Source organism: Dendroctonus ponderosae, unplaced genomic scaffold (assembly GCF_020466585.1).
Source record: "Dendroctonus ponderosae isolate FM_Combo_2020 unplaced genomic scaffold, Dpon_F_20191213v2 Dpon_F_20191213_1, whole genome shotgun sequence".
NCBI classification, from domain to species: Eukaryota; Metazoa; Arthropoda; class Insecta; order Coleoptera; family Curculionidae; genus Dendroctonus; species Dendroctonus ponderosae.
The window spans coordinates 13,637,549-13,654,682 of NW_026017110.1; the positions used below are offsets into that span (position 1 = coordinate 13,637,549).

A 17,134-nucleotide genomic window follows, 5' to 3' on the forward strand; every position below is an offset into this window, starting at 1 on the left:
GTGAACCATTTCGGCGGTATCTATTTTAAAGCTATATTTTGTTGGCGTCTGCCCAAAAAGTTAGGAAGTGTTAACGTTATAATCTTGCCATTGTTTTTCAATTCTATTTAATGTCACGCTTTATATTTTATCAGTACGAAAGATTCTTTTTTAGCCTAATTAGTAAACTAATTTTAACTCAATAATAATACAACTTAGTGTTTGTGATTAAGTTGCTTAACTTCCACAACCACTTTATATAAAGGTTATGGATATCCTTTTAAAATGCATTCGTTAATAACTTGCTTAATTAATTATTAAATATTTAAATTTTTATCAAAATTTTTAACCAGGAAACTGTTTACTTTAATAGTTGCAGTTTGGGTAGAATGGAAAAAAATGCTAATTGTCGGTTCGATAGTTGTTCATTGCGTTTTAATGAAAGATGTTATTTTTCATTTTTTAATGAAAGAAGCTACTAATCCGCTGACAATGCAGAAAAAATCAAAATAATCGTTGGCGCGGATAAAACATTTCTGAACGTGCCAGTTCGACGTCCTGTCATTTATTTTTGTTCTGGTTGTTTGGTGTGTAACAATAAAAGAAGTTGTCAATCTAGTAATAATCAATAATAAAAAATTAATAAATCAGCAATCATCCAATCAATAATCTATAAAAAACGAAATAAAAAGGCAAGCAGTAATCCTCAGCGCATTAAAGCACAAATGTGTGCACAACAATAATATTGTTTGGATAAAATTCGTCATATAGTTGAAATAGATACAAGAAGCGGATAAATAAATATACGAAAACATCAATATCGTGGAGCAATTAAAAACTCAAAAGCCTAAATAATTATGGGTTTTGAAATGTTTTAACTTTTTCTTAAGGCAAAGCAGATAAAGAGCCTAAACAGGTTATTTCCAATAATCCTGCTGTTCCCAATGCAACCTCAGTGTTTGCTCATTATTGTCAAACAACCTGGATAAATCACATTAGTACCTACGTTCAAAAATGATGATATAAATATATAATTGATTTAGTTACTAAGCGGCATATTTCTTGCAATTTTCGTTACATGCATGACAGGAGTTAGTAACACAAGATACAAAGTTCCGCATTTTTTAAAGCAAGGATGGATACAGAAGGAATATTCATTCTGTAGTTATAAGAAAATTGTTTTGCAAATATGAATTAAGTAAAACATGAAAAAATATTACTAAATTAATCACCTTATAATTATATTTTCGGAAAAACGAACAGTTTCAGAAAGTGGTCAGATAAATTAAAATGTATGCTAAGAAACTAACGCGATTGCCCAAAAATTGGAAACATTTATTGGACTTTAACAGGGAAGTATCAAAGTACTACATACTGTTCTGTATCGAACACACTGTCAATTCTATTGTGTTCGTGACTGTATAGCTTCAGTTAAACTACCTTGGTGCCTCTTGCCAAAAGTATCAATTATATGAAGTCTTTTGATCTCGCTAAAAGCTAGTTAAAATCGCTAGTCTCGGACGCATTATTCATTAGGCCCTATTAGTACTTTAAATATTTGTAACATCGCAATCTTTAAAGTTTCCTTTGTCTAAGATACAGGCACGTTGTGCTTATGTCTGTCTATTAGTTTGGTAAGTGTGAGCTGCCATAATAAATAGATGATTTTAGTTCCCCTACTACATTGTAAATTTGTCTAATCATTCTTAATTACGAAAAGATGATCATAACGTATTTTGTGCAACTGGTTCTTACGATTGGTCATTTTCAGTTGTTTCGTAAAATATGTATATGTAATATGTAAATATATATGTTCTCGTAAAATATTGATGCTAAGCTTAATGTTGGTTTAGGTTTTGAGAAGCACATTAAGCGTTCAGGACCCTTACGGTCTAAAACCTTGCAACTTTTTTCCCGAAAAACCGGGAAATAGCTTCACAATCTTCTATATATCTTTAATCATTCTCAAAATAGAAATATTTCGAAATATCGAGATCTCCTGAAGCGTTGCTCTTGATATACAGTGTTTTTAATGAGATGTGCACTATTGTCCACTTATTTTTAATTAGAAATAGCTATGAAGCTGGTTAAATTAGTAATATAGGGGCTCTTTTCTGCATATTGAAATGGTGGCATTAGATAACTCAACCAACGCCACATCGTTAGAAAATATTGATGTTTTTCGGTGTTTTAATGGAATTATTTTATTTGTCTTTTACAAAGAACGATGTGTAGTTGTTTTTTCATTATAAGGAAAGAGAGGGACCATGTTCAGCATGGACCTAAAATGATAATTAGATCTGAAAATCTACCATGACAATACATATAGTTACAAGATGCCTTTAGCATTATCAGAATACAGCTTAGTAGTCTTACTAAATGATAATACAATAGAATTTATATTTCGACTAAATATTTAATTTAAATTATATAAGTATATGAAATACTACAGTTTAAAACAAGTATTAACTCAAAAGTAGTTTCTCCATAACAATCAATTTCATTAGTTAAGCAACTATAAACAGTCCATTTCAAAATGATATCGTTCCAGAACAGAAACGAAGATTGACTTGATTTTTAGAATAAGAATCAATCAACCATTTATCAGATAATTTAAGAACCGCATTTTCTGTCTAACACGTTTTAGCATGTTAAAGCGATTTATATGCGATACAGCACAACTATTTAAATATCAAGTTTAAGAATGATTTAATAGCTAATTTATTCGATTTTTGTCGTTTGTATTCATAGGCTTGCTTATGTAATACCTAAAATTTTTGGAAATTCTGATTTATTATAGTAAAATTTTGTGGTTTATTTCTGACGATTATTTCCATTTCGGTTGTTATTAAAATATTGAATATTTATGAAGATACACAGGTGGGCGATTTAAAATCGATTTCACTCTCATTTGATATATCGTTTTCATTTCTAGGAATTCGAAAATGTACTCTTGTAAATATATTTAAACTAGGCACGCAGCATAAAGCGTTGGTCATTTCATGAAGTTAGCTTAGCTTGCGAGCTTGGAAACCAAGTTTCTTTGGGAGAGACATTTTTCATTTATTATTTGTAGACATTAAAAAACGTTATAAAATAAATGAAACCTTAGAAAATATTCTCAGCCCGTCGTAATACAGGGTGTATGGAAAATGTAACCTAACTTTCTTATCTAAAATCTAAACTCCTAATTTTTTGGGGGTTTACATTTAAAATAAGAAAGTTTAGTTTTCGTACATCTTCTATAGCTAGAGGGCTAAATGTATTTCACATGGTTTCAGCATGACTCGTTATGACTGGAAACAAAATTTCAAGCTTTTAAAACATCTGCAAGTTGGAAAACTGCTAATGCACGGTCTACGTAAATCACCCTGTATATTGTATATCGAGCTATTATTAATATTTAGTTTATATCACTAACATTAAGTGGCATTTTATTGCTGGCGATTTTTGGGAAGGTGGGTGTATTAAAACAACAAAGTATTGAGAAAAATATAATAATTCACATTTGCGTCAGTATCTTTTAGTGGATACTTAAAAACATCGACTTATATAGTGAACCTGAAATTTACGACTATGTAGAAAATGGAAATTTGACACGAAAAAAGCGATGGCAAAGCGATCGCAATAGTATAACTCGACAGGAAATTAGATGAAACGAAATTTATTTGAAGGAATATAACAGTAATAAACCAGATAAACACCTACGTGAGTGAGAACAGTTATGGCAACTCTGGAAAGACGTAGGTTGGAATAAAATATTTTTGCGACAAAAATTGGCGTGCCTCAGTTTAAGTATATGTCCATCAAGGCATGAATGGATATTAGAATTTCGAGGATTTGTATGTTTTAGCTTGTTAATGGGTGTAACTTTAATTAGCGGAAGAGCGCTAACATCGATTCAGTTAGTTTAACTAACTGCAATTTTGACGCTGCTATATAAACGCAAATAATGATATTGTTTGCTACAGATACACATGTGCTGAATGTGTTCAACAGATCATGTTTGATAATTTATAACTTACCAAAGATGAACTCTTAATTGATTGCTCTAATTATTTAATTTAATGTATCGAAATTTCGTACTTTGGTACAAATAGCATTAAGATCTATAATTACAAAATGCAAGAATATTGTATTTGACAAACTAATGAAGTACAGTTCGAGTAATAGAAACATGCAAGGACATTGGATAATTTAAACATTATTGTTGTCTAGTTCAGCAATATTTTCCAAAATAGCAATTTGTTTTATTAGCAGAAGGGATGAATTGGTGCCATTGGGTTCTATCGTTGTCGTTTCTGCGTCTTTATATAAATATTCATTTGAGAAATTGTCGGTTGTCGTTTCAAGAGGACCGTTTGTTTGAGCTTCCGTGTTCGTTTCCGTTTCAGCAAGAGTATAGTCGTTGGTTTGAACATCTGACCTAGATTGCAGACTCAGTGTGCTGTTTCCTGCTAAAATATCCCATATTGACAGTTCTGGAGCGTTAGTGGTAGGCAGCGATACGTCTTCCTCAATTATCAGAGTTTGTAAGGTCGTAATTGATTCATCTTCAGGAACTGAAGTGGTTGTTCTATCGTAAGTATCAGTTATCCGTATTTCAGTGAAATCATCAAGTTTTGAGTCATTTTCAATGATTGAAGCGTCATCAGTATCAATTCCAGTCCTTGGCTCTAAAACTTGACTGTAATCATCAAGTTTTTTTACAGTAGTATTTGGGGTTGAATTAAAAATATTCTCTAGTTCATCGTAGGATGGTATATCTGATGGCTGAAATGGCCCTGTCCTGTTGTAACTAGCAATCTCTGGAACCTTAGGAAATGATAAACTAATTATTAAATATAATTTTGAAAACTTCTAATTACCTTTTCAATAATGTACCCAGAGGACGTTTTTTCCTGAAGATTTTGCGTCTTTTTTATATCCTCGGAGTTGATTTCATCTTTTTCGATATTAGTCTGGAATAGCTAAAACAGACTGGTTTTGAATGAAACACACGCAAGCCAATAAAATTTAATTAGCCAGTCCTAATTAACTCACTTTGCTATATGCCAACTGAGCAGGTATCAAACGTGTGGGCCCACTAGGCTGCGCTTGTGTAACTTCAGTAGGTTCATAAACTAATAAAATCGGCATTCGTTTACTTTTTAATTTGCATAGTAGGCTTTTGTGATATATTTTGGTTGAAATGTTTATGCGACTTACTTGTAGGTTCTTTGATTTCAAACGACATTAGCCCCACTCCGAAAGAGTTGCCGGAGTAAAGAAATGGACTCAGCTCTGATATAGATGCAATATTCTGAACCAGCACGTCTTGATTGTTATTAGCGTTAAAAACATTTTCTGCTGAGTATGACGACGGTAGGCTAAGTTGAGTGTTTAATTGATTCAGATTAAAAGAACTTCGAATATTTGCATCTGACGGATCTGCAAATAAATTTAGCTGCGTAAGGTACGAAATTTATCTTGCTGACGTCGGCTTCTCCGGATTTCTTTATTGTGCAATCCATCGACTTCGGTTGCAAGACGGATAACAGACAACAAATAAAACTGCTACAGAACTAAATTACCTTCATTATTTAAATCAGCATCTGAATGTTTCAGCGAGTCGGAAATTCTTGAACGTATAATTAAGGGCATTTGCGAGTCATACGAATTGAGGGAGAATGTTTGAAACTGATACTGAGCAGGATCAGGTAGTGCTTTCTCATTAGAAGTTGCAACGGGTTCAGATTGATTCACATCGGTCGTTGCAAATGAATACCCAATAAATACACAGATCTGCAAAGGGAAAATGGATACGTTTAGATTAATCCCATCAACGTGCCCAATCAATTTTTAGCACCCATTACCCTAGGAATTTCATAAATACTGCAGAAAAATGCTGTACTAGTTCCAATTCGTCTGGTTGAATTACGGAAACCGCCGTTTATGTAAATATTCGGAACAATTGGAAAGTAAATTAGTTAAGACTCAATGAGGAAAAGTTGTTTTTGAACTCCCCTCCCCTTTGACGTGGTGCAAAATTTTTAAATGGAGTTCTTATGCAACGTGTTTTAGAACAAAGTGTCAGTAGTTGATAAGGTCTATCTTCCAGGGTGCTGTGTAATAAGACGATTCTAATTCGCTCTACAAACTATTTGGCAAATCAGCAACTCTTCCTCGCAGTCACAATTTAAACGTTCTAAGAATGTCTTGAATTTTAAATTGTTAGTTATTCAGAAAAACCTTTAGGCAGAACTCTAAACAGTTATTTTTATATCGTGATCATTTTCAGTTTTATATGGCAAATAATTTTACACATCAACTAGACTCATAGATCAATGAGGAAATTCTGTTTTAATAAAATAGTCTCTAAGCTTATATGCTAAAATTTTAAAAACAATTTTGTTTAAAATTGAACACTCGGATCCTTACTCTGCATAAAAATGTCCGAAAATATGTAACTTTTAGAATTATTAATATTTGAAGTAAGTTAGATACTTCTTATAATACTTATACAATTTTTTGAAATTATTTTTAACAAAATTAATTTTTACTTCTTTCGAAACTTTTGTCATAAATTGTTATTGATTTGCATAATTGAGTTCTTACAGGATTTCTAATATTCAGACATACGTTTTGAATTCTGAAAAAATCATTGTAGCCACGAGAAGTTTATAAACTTCCTGCATCTCATATTAAGAATCAAATCAAACCTCTTTGCAACTACAAGAGTAAAGCGTGTAAATTGGAACTAAAATTATCTAAAAATATGAGAAATAGGAATGATCAAATGTGGCGAAGCGGAAATTTAAAAAAATATATAATTTCAATACATAATTAGGATTTTAAATGAGTTTTAAATTCTATATAAAATAAAATCCTACAAACTCTTATTTGCGCCGGTGGTATGCAACACACAATTAAGGATGTTAAATAATTGAACAAATACTAAACGGGATGAACCAAGTTACACCAATAAAGTGTTAATAGACATGCGTCCGCATAAAAACTTCAATGACTATGACTATGGAAATTAAAAATTTTCACATCGTTTATTTCATATAAAGTTTCGGCGAGACAACAGCACCATCATCAGATTTAAAAATCAACCTAACCACAAACACCAATTTACAATTAAAAAAATGTTGTACAAAACTATAATTTACAAAGCGTTATAACATTCATTAGTTCTTAAGGAAAAAATTCGTTGGGTTAGTTTGGGTTAGTCTTAAGACCTAAAAGAATCCATTATTTCCCAATTATGGGAAAAGTTTTTCAAATATTTTGCTCTCCCAAAGATTTTTTTCTTAAGAAGTAATGAATGTTTTAACGCTTTGTAAATTATAGTTTTTGTACAACATATTTGAATTGTAAATTGGTGTTTGTAGTTTGTGTCGAATTTTAAATTTGATTATGGCGTTGTTGTCTCGCCGAAACGTTGAAATAAACGATATGAAAATTTTTGTTTCACACTGACTGAAACCCAGGAAAGAAAAAAATATAATAACAATTACACGCAGTCAGAAAAATGTATCAAACTATGGAAATTGATATATTTTCTATCTTAAATTTGTATTTTGCCATCATTTAATTTTCAATTTCTTTTACCTAAACTTTTCACGCAGATGTGTTATAACATGTAGACCTATATTAGGACCTGAAACATCGCCTAATTTTAACCAACCATGTTTTTTTTGTATTTATGTTAAATAATCAGTAGTCCTGTAAATATCCTGGTAGAGCCGTAGTTACGAATTTCTAAAAAATGTCAGCGAATGAGAGGTAAAAAGGTTTTAGAAACATTCCACTTTGGACATCTTATGTAACCTTAGTCGCTGGGTTTGCTACCAGTTTGTTTTATTTGCTTCTACGCTTGTACCGCGTAATTAAGTTATTAAATATTGCCGGAAAAGATTTTTAAAATAATATCCTTTCATATATCCAAAACCCTTACTTTGTAGGCCATAAATTTTACCAAAACTCATTTGTTGAATACTTTAAAAGAGATAAATAGAGAGTGGGTGTGAAAGGAAGTATAAAAATCAAATGGGTAACTGTTGGGCCATATTCAATGCGACATATATATAGAGAGAAATATTCTAAAATGCTTTTTCTATCTACAAGGTGTTGACAAAAATTGTATTTTCCCAATTTTTTTAATTGCCGTTTTGTATGTGATTGGAAACCTGAACTGGTATACACCATAAACCGATTTTTCTCTATTAGAGACGATTATTTTTGAAATTGGGCGTCACACGCAGAATGCTTTCGCATCAGGTTCACTTGGCTCATGAAGCCATAAAACCGAACTGGACGTGGTCCAGATCAAGGAGCCGAACTTCGCAAGCTAAGATGTTTATCTAACTGTTTGTTCTTAATTTTTAACATCAATGTTACGTTTTTTAGTAAGATATTAATGTAATGTCACAATTTTAAATTAGTTGCTGAAATTTCCATGGCCCTAAAAACATGATTCTATTGTTTTTTCCATGGACTGTTGTATTACGTCGCAAAACTCACTGATTTGATTTCTAAAATGTCCTTAATTCCGTATGGACGCGAATTAAAAAAACTCACGGACCATGGCATGAAATTGGTATCTATTGTCGCAACAACAGGGACACCTCTTTCAACATTAGTACGTACACCATATTTTCAAATCTTCGATTGATATATAGTTAAACTACTTGCAATTTATTTAACACCTGAATCGGGTTCTTCTTCAATAATATTGTGTGCTTCAATGTGCATCGGTTGATCTATTATCGATTTTGAACTTACCACTTTTGCAAGCGCAAAAGTGAATCGTAGTAAATGTTCTTGTATCAGGAACGGCGGGCTGGAACGCTGGATAAAGCTCCTGATATATTCGCGTTGCTTTAAAGCTTATCCATTAGTAAGCCCATAGACAACGTGCATAACGGCAAATTCGACGTTGACGCAATTTTGGAATTGCATTATTTTCATTATTAAACGCAAGTACATATAGCCGCGTGATAATTACCAGAGGAATACCTACATAGGAAATTAGTCAACAGGACCATCAGTGACAAAAAAATGAGGTCCAACTTCCATCGATATTAGTGTTTTCTTATTAATTATATTGATGTAACGCTTAGATATTATTGCGAATGCCCCCTAAACTATTGACTTAAGTAGATGTTTACAATATGATGAAAATTGGGGAAACTAAACTAGAATTTTAAAAATTTAGTTGATCAGATTACGAACAGTAGAAAACGTCTTGCGACGGATGAGGGGCCATGCTTCATACATTTAAAAGATCCTGCATGTGAAATTTAATTTAAAAAATTGTCTTTCATAGGGAACACGTCAGTTGTGATACAACACACATAAAAATACAAATCAACAAATACAAGGGAAAAGTATTTTTGATGCAAATCAAAACATCTCGATATGAACTTTGGTGAATCCTGAGTCTAATTCAATAGAATCGTTTGTTTACCGTCTATTCAGATTCACCTTGTATATGGATCTTTAAATATTTCATATTTCCTCGCACCTACTTACAAAGTAAATGTTTTACATTCATTTTAGAAACCCTGTGCAAACAAATTGATCTGAATTCAACTCATAATTGACTTTTGATTATAACAGTTTCTTTGCAACATGAGATTGCATGTTAATTTTGATTCAGTGTTCTAAAAAATTGGAGATGGATATTGGAGACACATTTTCATGGCTGGTAATCCTGTTGGTTTCAGGTATATGAAACGCTAATTAAATATGCACGAGAATGATGAGATAAAACAGCTGTGTTATATTTTAACGCATATATCCAGATTCAGAAGATAGGGTCACATTGAGAATTATCGGTTTTAAAATTTGCAGAAAAGCAGATGTCTCAGTTTACTTCAAGATTATTCCAAAATTTTGTGTATTTGTGATACATATAGTCATTTTGACAATAACAAGAAACTATTTTAATGGTGTATTAAAAAAAATTATTCCAAATTTAACATTTTCGTCATGTTGATAAAGAATTTTGAAATAATTTGCTGTGGCATTGGGAGACAAGTAGTTTGGTTTGACGAATTGTCGATCAAATGTTCGAATAGGCGTTTTTTTGCAATTGGGGTAAATTTATGCACAAATACTCTTTTGTTCTTGCAAATGCCACGAGCGGCTCAATGAACAAAATGAATTTTGCATGTTTCATTAAAATAGTGTTGAATATCGCCACGGGAAATGAAAGGAATCTATGACTGAATGACAATATCGAAAACCGAAGTAGCTTTTCAGGAAATCGAATGGTTTGCATTTGAATAGTTTTTCCTTAAACGAACCGAGCCAAGGGATGACAGGAGAAAAATATTTTAATGGCTCTGCAATGCTCAACGTTGCTGGCTAATTAAATAAACTATTATTATCTATATTTTGTCAATGTTTAAATTAAATGGTGTGTTTTTATGAATTGAAACTATCGGTACCTCGTGTGCTAAATGTACCCGGCTAAATGTTCTACATCAAACATATTTTCAATAATAGAGACTATAGTTCGCTATTCATTTGCTCTAATGCTTAGGACTTTTTTCGAAACCTGGTTGCTAACCGAGATTTAAATTTGCGTTGGTCACTATAAATACTACCCATGCATCAATCAAACGCTTTAATGCACATGTACTTAGGAATTTTATTCATGAATGTGAAGCGTTGCCTAGGTTAATGCTCATTTAATGTTCGTATACGTGAAACGCTTGGGTCCCCGTTAGATGGTTATCTATCTGCATGACCATTAACATTCCACACTTGACTATGTCAAACTGCCACTGGGTTGTAAAGCTCAACTTTACATGAATTATTTTTTAGGTCATAGTAATTTCGATTCCAATTGAAAAGAACGTTTTCAACAAACGAAACAACTGGTTCGCCTACAGTCTTATGCAATCACTGATCTTATATTAAACATGATTTATACATTTAAACATAACTGTAATAATGTGCATAAGTGTAATTCTAAATCATTTGAAAGTTTTTTAAGGCGCTAGTCAATATTTTATAGATAGCTCATGAACGTTAATTTATAAAAATCTTAAGCTGCCACCATGGTACTTTAATATAAGTGCACATATTTATCAATTTTTTAAGTAAAGCAATACTTTTTAATACTGAAATACATACCAGAAAAAAAATCATTTTAGTTGGTTGATACGAGCACTAAAAGCTGAAAACTGAAGTTCTTCTTGCATATTTTCCGGTTTATATGATGACCTGAAGGACGCTTGAGTCCGCATTTAAGTTCTCATTGGGTTAATTAATTGGTAGCTTCTATTATTGATTATTTTATATTGGAAATGCTTTGGGATAATAATGAGAAACTTAATCCTTTTTAGAGCCACATCTTTAAATCCTTAATAAAATTAAATTGCAGTCATATTTTTATTTTAGATATATGTATTGCAGAATATGTGCGCAGTAATTGTATCAGAAATCGGTCAAATGATCTAACATGTACTAATTTTTGGAAAGCCTTTCGTTACGGGAGAAATGACCATTAAGAATCACACTTAATTCAGTTGGATTTTGGAAGCTCTTTGGGCTCTTATGTAATACTTATTAAATACTAGAAATGTCAATTTAGACTGGTTCGAATGTTATTCGCTTAGCATATTTAGTCTAGGCCGAATTACTCATATGTCGTCCGAAATGTATGCTAAACAAAACCAAGATTTTTAAGAATTACAATCCGCAAGATGAATAGTAATTTTTCGGAAGATTGTTGCCAGTTTCAAATGGCAATGACAATAGTCATTTACGTAACAAGTAGGATATGAATATTATTAACGCACGCATGTGAAGATTTAAGGTAATCACATAAGTGTATTAATTTTTTATTAATTTTAAGTTTAATTTAGTATTAATTAATTAATTAATAACCAACTGTTATACCTAAGGAATTATTTTTACGTCAAATTTTGAATTTCAGTATTGACCACAACATGGCAATGTGGCAAGTAAATCTGCTTTATTATATAATGGAGTATCTAACCAATATTCATGACGGTCGTCTTGAAATTAATGATTTTGATTATCATAATTATTCCATTCAATTATGCTTTTTCCTCTCGTAGGCCGAATGCGCAAATATCAACAACAAAAGCAAATCCTTGTAATATAAAGTTAATTTCCATGCTCGTAAGAACTTTACTAAGACAGGAAATTAAAAGTAGAGTATAGTACTAAACCTGAAAACATTCAGTGCTGGTGGGCATCAGTGAATGTTTTTTGAAATAACTATCTATTGTTAGATTTTCTTATCATTCATCGATAGTTTCAATTAGAGTTTCAGCCTATTCAACTTTTGCTTTCGGAAGGATATTCTTGGTCGAATATTGACAAATTTGACGCATTCAAAAAATCCCCAACTACGGTGTGGTGCGCCTTATCATGCGGAAATCCTAAGTTGCGACACAAAACTCAGGTGATAATCGATCATCTCATTAAAATTTTTCGGTTACTGTTAGGGATAATATAGGCTGTCCCGTAAGAAGATGATCAAAAGGATACTGCGATATTCTTTGGATCAAAAGAAGACGCTCTGACGTAACTTTTATTAACGAAAAAGGTCTGACTCCTCGGGTATTAATGGCCAAAATTCTTCAAATAATTTTTCTTTTTTGAAATATCGGGAAAATGGTACAATGTATTTTGGTGAAACTCGCTGTGAATTTGTTCTTATGTAAGGCACATATTTTGATGAAATAATCGAGTTCAGCCGTTTTTGACAAGTGGTGAATTCTTGAATACCATTTCTACCATTTTTCTTGATCCTCGGTGGGATGTAGCCGGGAAAGTATAAAGTTTTGAAAAAAAACTTTGAAAATGTTGTCAAATCAGTCAGCTGATAGAGTCAGTGACAAAGTCAACCTGTCAGCGTGCGTGGCGAAAGTTATCATTTTGCACACGAGATGAAGACAATTTGTAATGGGTAAAAGTGACGCTTTCGCCGTTGAAACAGTGGCAAAAGTACGTACTTTCCACCAGGGGGATCAAGAAAATAGGGGTTTTATAAATTCAATAAACGAAGATTAGGAAACCCAAACTGTTTGCAAATAAAGTGTACGAATTTAAATATTAAATAAAACATGTATATTTGTGACATAAATTTGAAACATTTGTTGAAAAATGAAGTACACATCATGAGGTTATGAATGAAGTAAGAGATGGAACAAACGTGCTCTTTTCATCAATTTCTCAAGGACGGTTGTGCATAAATTTTGCGATATTTCAGAAATACAGCGTTGAATTTCATCTTTTAAGGCTTCAATCGTTGTTGGTTTGTTCACATATACTTCTGACTTTAAAAAAGTCCGAAGGCGTTAAATCAGATGATCTGGGCGGCCAATGTCGATCTCCAAAACAAGAAATATCGCGACCAGGAAGTGACTCGTGCAGTAATTCAACAGTTTCTCTGACTGTATGGCATGTTGCATCGTCCTGTTTAAACCAAATTGAGATCCATATTTTGCAATTTTACGATAACGAACACCACTCACAAACGGACCGATAATGCCTCCATCGCACAATGCATACCAAACAGTGACTCTTTTTTGATGCATCTGTTTCTGAACGATCACTCGTGGATTTTCGGAACCCCAAATGCGACAATTTCGTCGATTAACGAAGCTATCAGGATGTAAATGGGTCTCGTCACTAAAGATGATTTTCGTCGGAAAATCACCGTCCAATTGTCGTTGTTTCAAAATCCAATCAGCCAAAGGTCTTTGCTTGGTCTTCCGGCTTTAGCTCAACTTTGTACGCATAAAGCTTCACATCTTTTGTTAAAATTCGATGCATAGTGGTGGTGGGAACACCAATTTCCTGAGCTCTATGCCGAGTTGATGTGGTTGGGCTTTCCTTAACATGCTGCTGCAACGAACTGCTGCGATATTTTCAGTCGAGCGACCAGGCCGGATGCATATTTCTGTTTTTACTTCATTAACAGACCCAGTTTGCTTAAATTTGTTCATTAATTTTCCACAAAGTGGCTTCAGTTGGAGCATTCCGATGGTCTATAATTGTACGCATCTTCCGAACTGTGGCTGCGAAACTTCCGTCACTTTGATAATAATTTTTTACAATTACAATAGGATTCGTTGTTGTGTATTGAACCGCTCCATTTTACTTAACTCCTACTGTCTACTAACGAACGCACTTTTTTAATGTCAAATGATGACACTACAAATGGCACGCAATTCAAAACCGTCGTTCTTTTTGGAACACCTTTTAGCTAAATTGAAACGTGGGAACACAATAGAAATGTGTAAAACCTTTCTCTGTAGTAATAAAACTAAACATTAGAAAATTTAAATTTATTTACTTTACAATATTAACCTTCTAAAATTTTCAAAATTTTCTAAATCTACCAAGCGGATGAGTGAGACGATGAATATCCTCCGGAGCGGCTTGGGACGTAAGAGTTCAAAAGACCTGTAGTTGACGCTCCGCTTCCATATCCGGATGAATATGGAGATAAACTGGCATACGATCCAGAATTTGAATATCCCGATCCATATGAGTTGGCGTAATTATTTCCATAGCCCGAACTCTGACCATATGATGAACCACTATTGTAAAGTCCTGAGCTGCTTGGAAGGTATGTGTTTGTTGAGTATGTCTTGGAAACGTATACCGGAGTTTTGACTTCAACTGGGTACGGTTGTGGTACTGCTACATGTACGGGAGTAGGAACCTGAAAATGTTTTGATTTATAATTTGCGCATATTTTAATAACGATACACGAGTCAAACAAAAACTAACACTTTATGAAAAACTTGAATCGAGTATTTTAAGTTTAATTGCTTGGATAACAAGTTGAACTTTTCCTCTAGTTTTTCATAAAATATAGAAGAAATGGATTTAAGTACATTTCCATCGTGGCACATATCTAGATCCTGATTCCGAACATACCCTGTGATGTTCGGAAAAAGGTTTAATGTGCAAAAAAATGTGAAAACCTGTGATGAACCGCTGGGAATATCACAGTAACGAACTTTAGCAATTTATGAAAAGAGATAGACTTTCGAGACCATTCCTTGAAACTAATGGGTTTTTCGGGTTTTTAGGCCGTCGTTCGGTAGAATTTCTTCTTACACTGTTCTGAACTCTCAGAACAGTGTAAGCGTTCAAGCAAACCACTTCTGAGGATGCAAGCCACTCGTACTTGCGAAACGTCAAGAAGAAATTCTACCGAACGACGGCCTAAAAACCCGAAAACCCCATTAGTTTTTTGGTAATTTAGGTTATATTTAGAATGCTGTTTAATTAAGATTAAATGCATCCACAAATAAAAAAAAAATTAAAAATTTGTGATGCCATAATTTGAGATTTAAAATAAAATGTCGTTTGTAAATCGACAGAAGGAAGTTAAGTAAAATGAAGCGCTTTACACAATAACGAATTCTCATTGCAAAAATGATTATTGAGAATACTTGATCTGTTGATTATGTCAACCTGAAATATCCTAGAAGCGCGTGTAAATATTCGATGCATTGTGGTTGGGCCACATCCATTCGACACCGAGCTTCTAGCAACCACAATGCATCTACTTTTAACAAAAGATTTGAGACTTCATGAGGACAAAGTCGAATTGGCTCAAGAGCTAAAGCTGGAAAACTTTACTGGTTTGTTAATATGATTTTCGAACAACGAGAATTGGATGGTCATTTTCCAACAAAACTTATTGTTAGTGTCAGGGTCGATTTTGTTAAATTTGGAGTTACGAAAATCCACTAGTGATTTTTGTGAAACTGATGCATTGAAAGAGTTGCTGGTTAGTCACCCGATCATTCTTGATCGAAAATCCGATTGGTCAATTATTAACCGTGAATGGTCTTATCTGTTTATAATGGTTGCTATCGTGTCGTGAAATATTAATTAAATATTTTGTGTCGAATTTGCAAAATATGAATCTCAGCGACATGCGGTTTCAACAGGACTGTGCACTAAACCACACATACAGAGAAACAGTTTAAATACTGCATCATTTTCCCATTTCATCTTTACTGTGTCATTCATTTTCTGGTCGTGTTCTTTCTCGCTTGAGGGCTCTCGATCGGGATTAGTCGCCAGACCATGCGACTTGACGCCTTTGGATATTTTTCTTCTCTGATTTTAAAGTCACACTTTTATGTGAACAAAGTGACATTTATTAAAGCTTTAGAAGACGACCCTGTGTCAGTGAAATATCGCGAAGGTTATGAGCAAAAGTCCCTGAACATTTCATGAAAACAGCATCGCCTGTGCCTCCAAGCCGAGGTGGTCATTTCCCTCATGTCGTATTCCATTCAGAACATCATGACACGTACTTCATTATTCAATGAATGTTTCCAAGATATGCAAGAAATAAACAAAAATGTTTTATTTAAAACGCAAATAGTAAATATCGCGGTGCGTTATCGATCACACAAACATTTTTTTTTCTTCCACTTCAAGTGTCATTTTTTTACAAAACAGTTCACAGGGTGCTTAATTGTTTTCTTTTCTTGTAAATTGCCAGAATTTCCACGATCATAAAATATTTTTCGGGTTTTTGCGTACTTGAGTCAAGTTTATCCAATTTTTAGTTAACACCCAATTTAAAGCTTAGCTTTATGGCGTACGCATTTTGAATTGCTAGACTTAAACTTTATACATTTTATTATCTGATTTCGAGGCGTCTACTAATTTCCTATGGTAGTTTTATTGCAAACTTTTACTTACTATGGTACTTTTACCATTTTTACTGCCATTGTCAAATAAAAAGAAAAATAAGGTATATATTTACGACCAAAGTATTCGCTGAGTAAATAATGCTCAAGTAGGTACTCGGTTTGGGCGACAATTCAATTTTCCTAGCGTGGTTTAATCACAAGTTTCATATGATTTCAAATTAACTTTTAATTCATAAATTTGATAGCTTATTTAGAGCAACAAAATATGGAGTAAAGCATTAGTGTGCAATTAAATAAAAAATACGCTGATGGACAAAATTAAGTATCTTGTAGTGATCCGAAAAAGATCATTAACTTCCCAGAAGTACATTCAAGAGATTTTAGAAAACCATGTCGTACCTTTTGAATCTCATAGGAGACAATTTCTTGTTTATGAATGATAATGGCATTTGAGTGGTTGGAGGGCAAGACGTTTGAGGGATTGGAGCAAGGGC

General features: G+C 33.1%; 3 protein-coding genes across 3 annotated transcripts in view; 1 reads left to right on the forward strand and 2 right to left on the reverse strand.

Moving 5' to 3' along the window:
• The window catches only part of LOC109533899 (disks large 1 tumor suppressor protein), a 476,297-nt gene that overhangs the window by 69,941 nt on the left and 389,222 nt on the right, over nt 1-17,134 (forward strand). The gene's annotated exons all lie outside the window — the stretch shown is intronic.
• LOC109535993 lies at nt 3,461-11,185 on the reverse strand. The gene is made up of 6 exons (XM_048670211.1): nt 11,110-11,185; nt 5,553-5,763; nt 5,188-5,409; nt 5,023-5,102; nt 4,848-4,949; nt 3,461-4,794 (listed from the first exon to the last, which is right to left on the reverse strand). Exons 1-6 carry the CDS (start codon nt 11,122-11,124, stop codon nt 4,177-4,179), a joined length of 1,248 nt encoding a protein of 415 aa, XP_048526168.1. The 5' UTR covers nt 11,125-11,185; the 3' UTR covers nt 3,461-4,176.
• The window catches only part of LOC109534579 (anther-specific proline-rich protein APG), a 9,929-nt gene continuing 7,080 nt past the window's right edge, over nt 14,286-17,134 (reverse strand). The window contains exon 5 of the mRNA XM_048670216.1: nt 14,286-14,680. Within this exon, the coding sequence (XP_048526173.1) occupies nt 14,351-14,680 (330 nt within the window). The 3' untranslated portion in view covers nt 14,286-14,350. The remainder of the gene's footprint in view (nt 14,681-17,134) is intronic.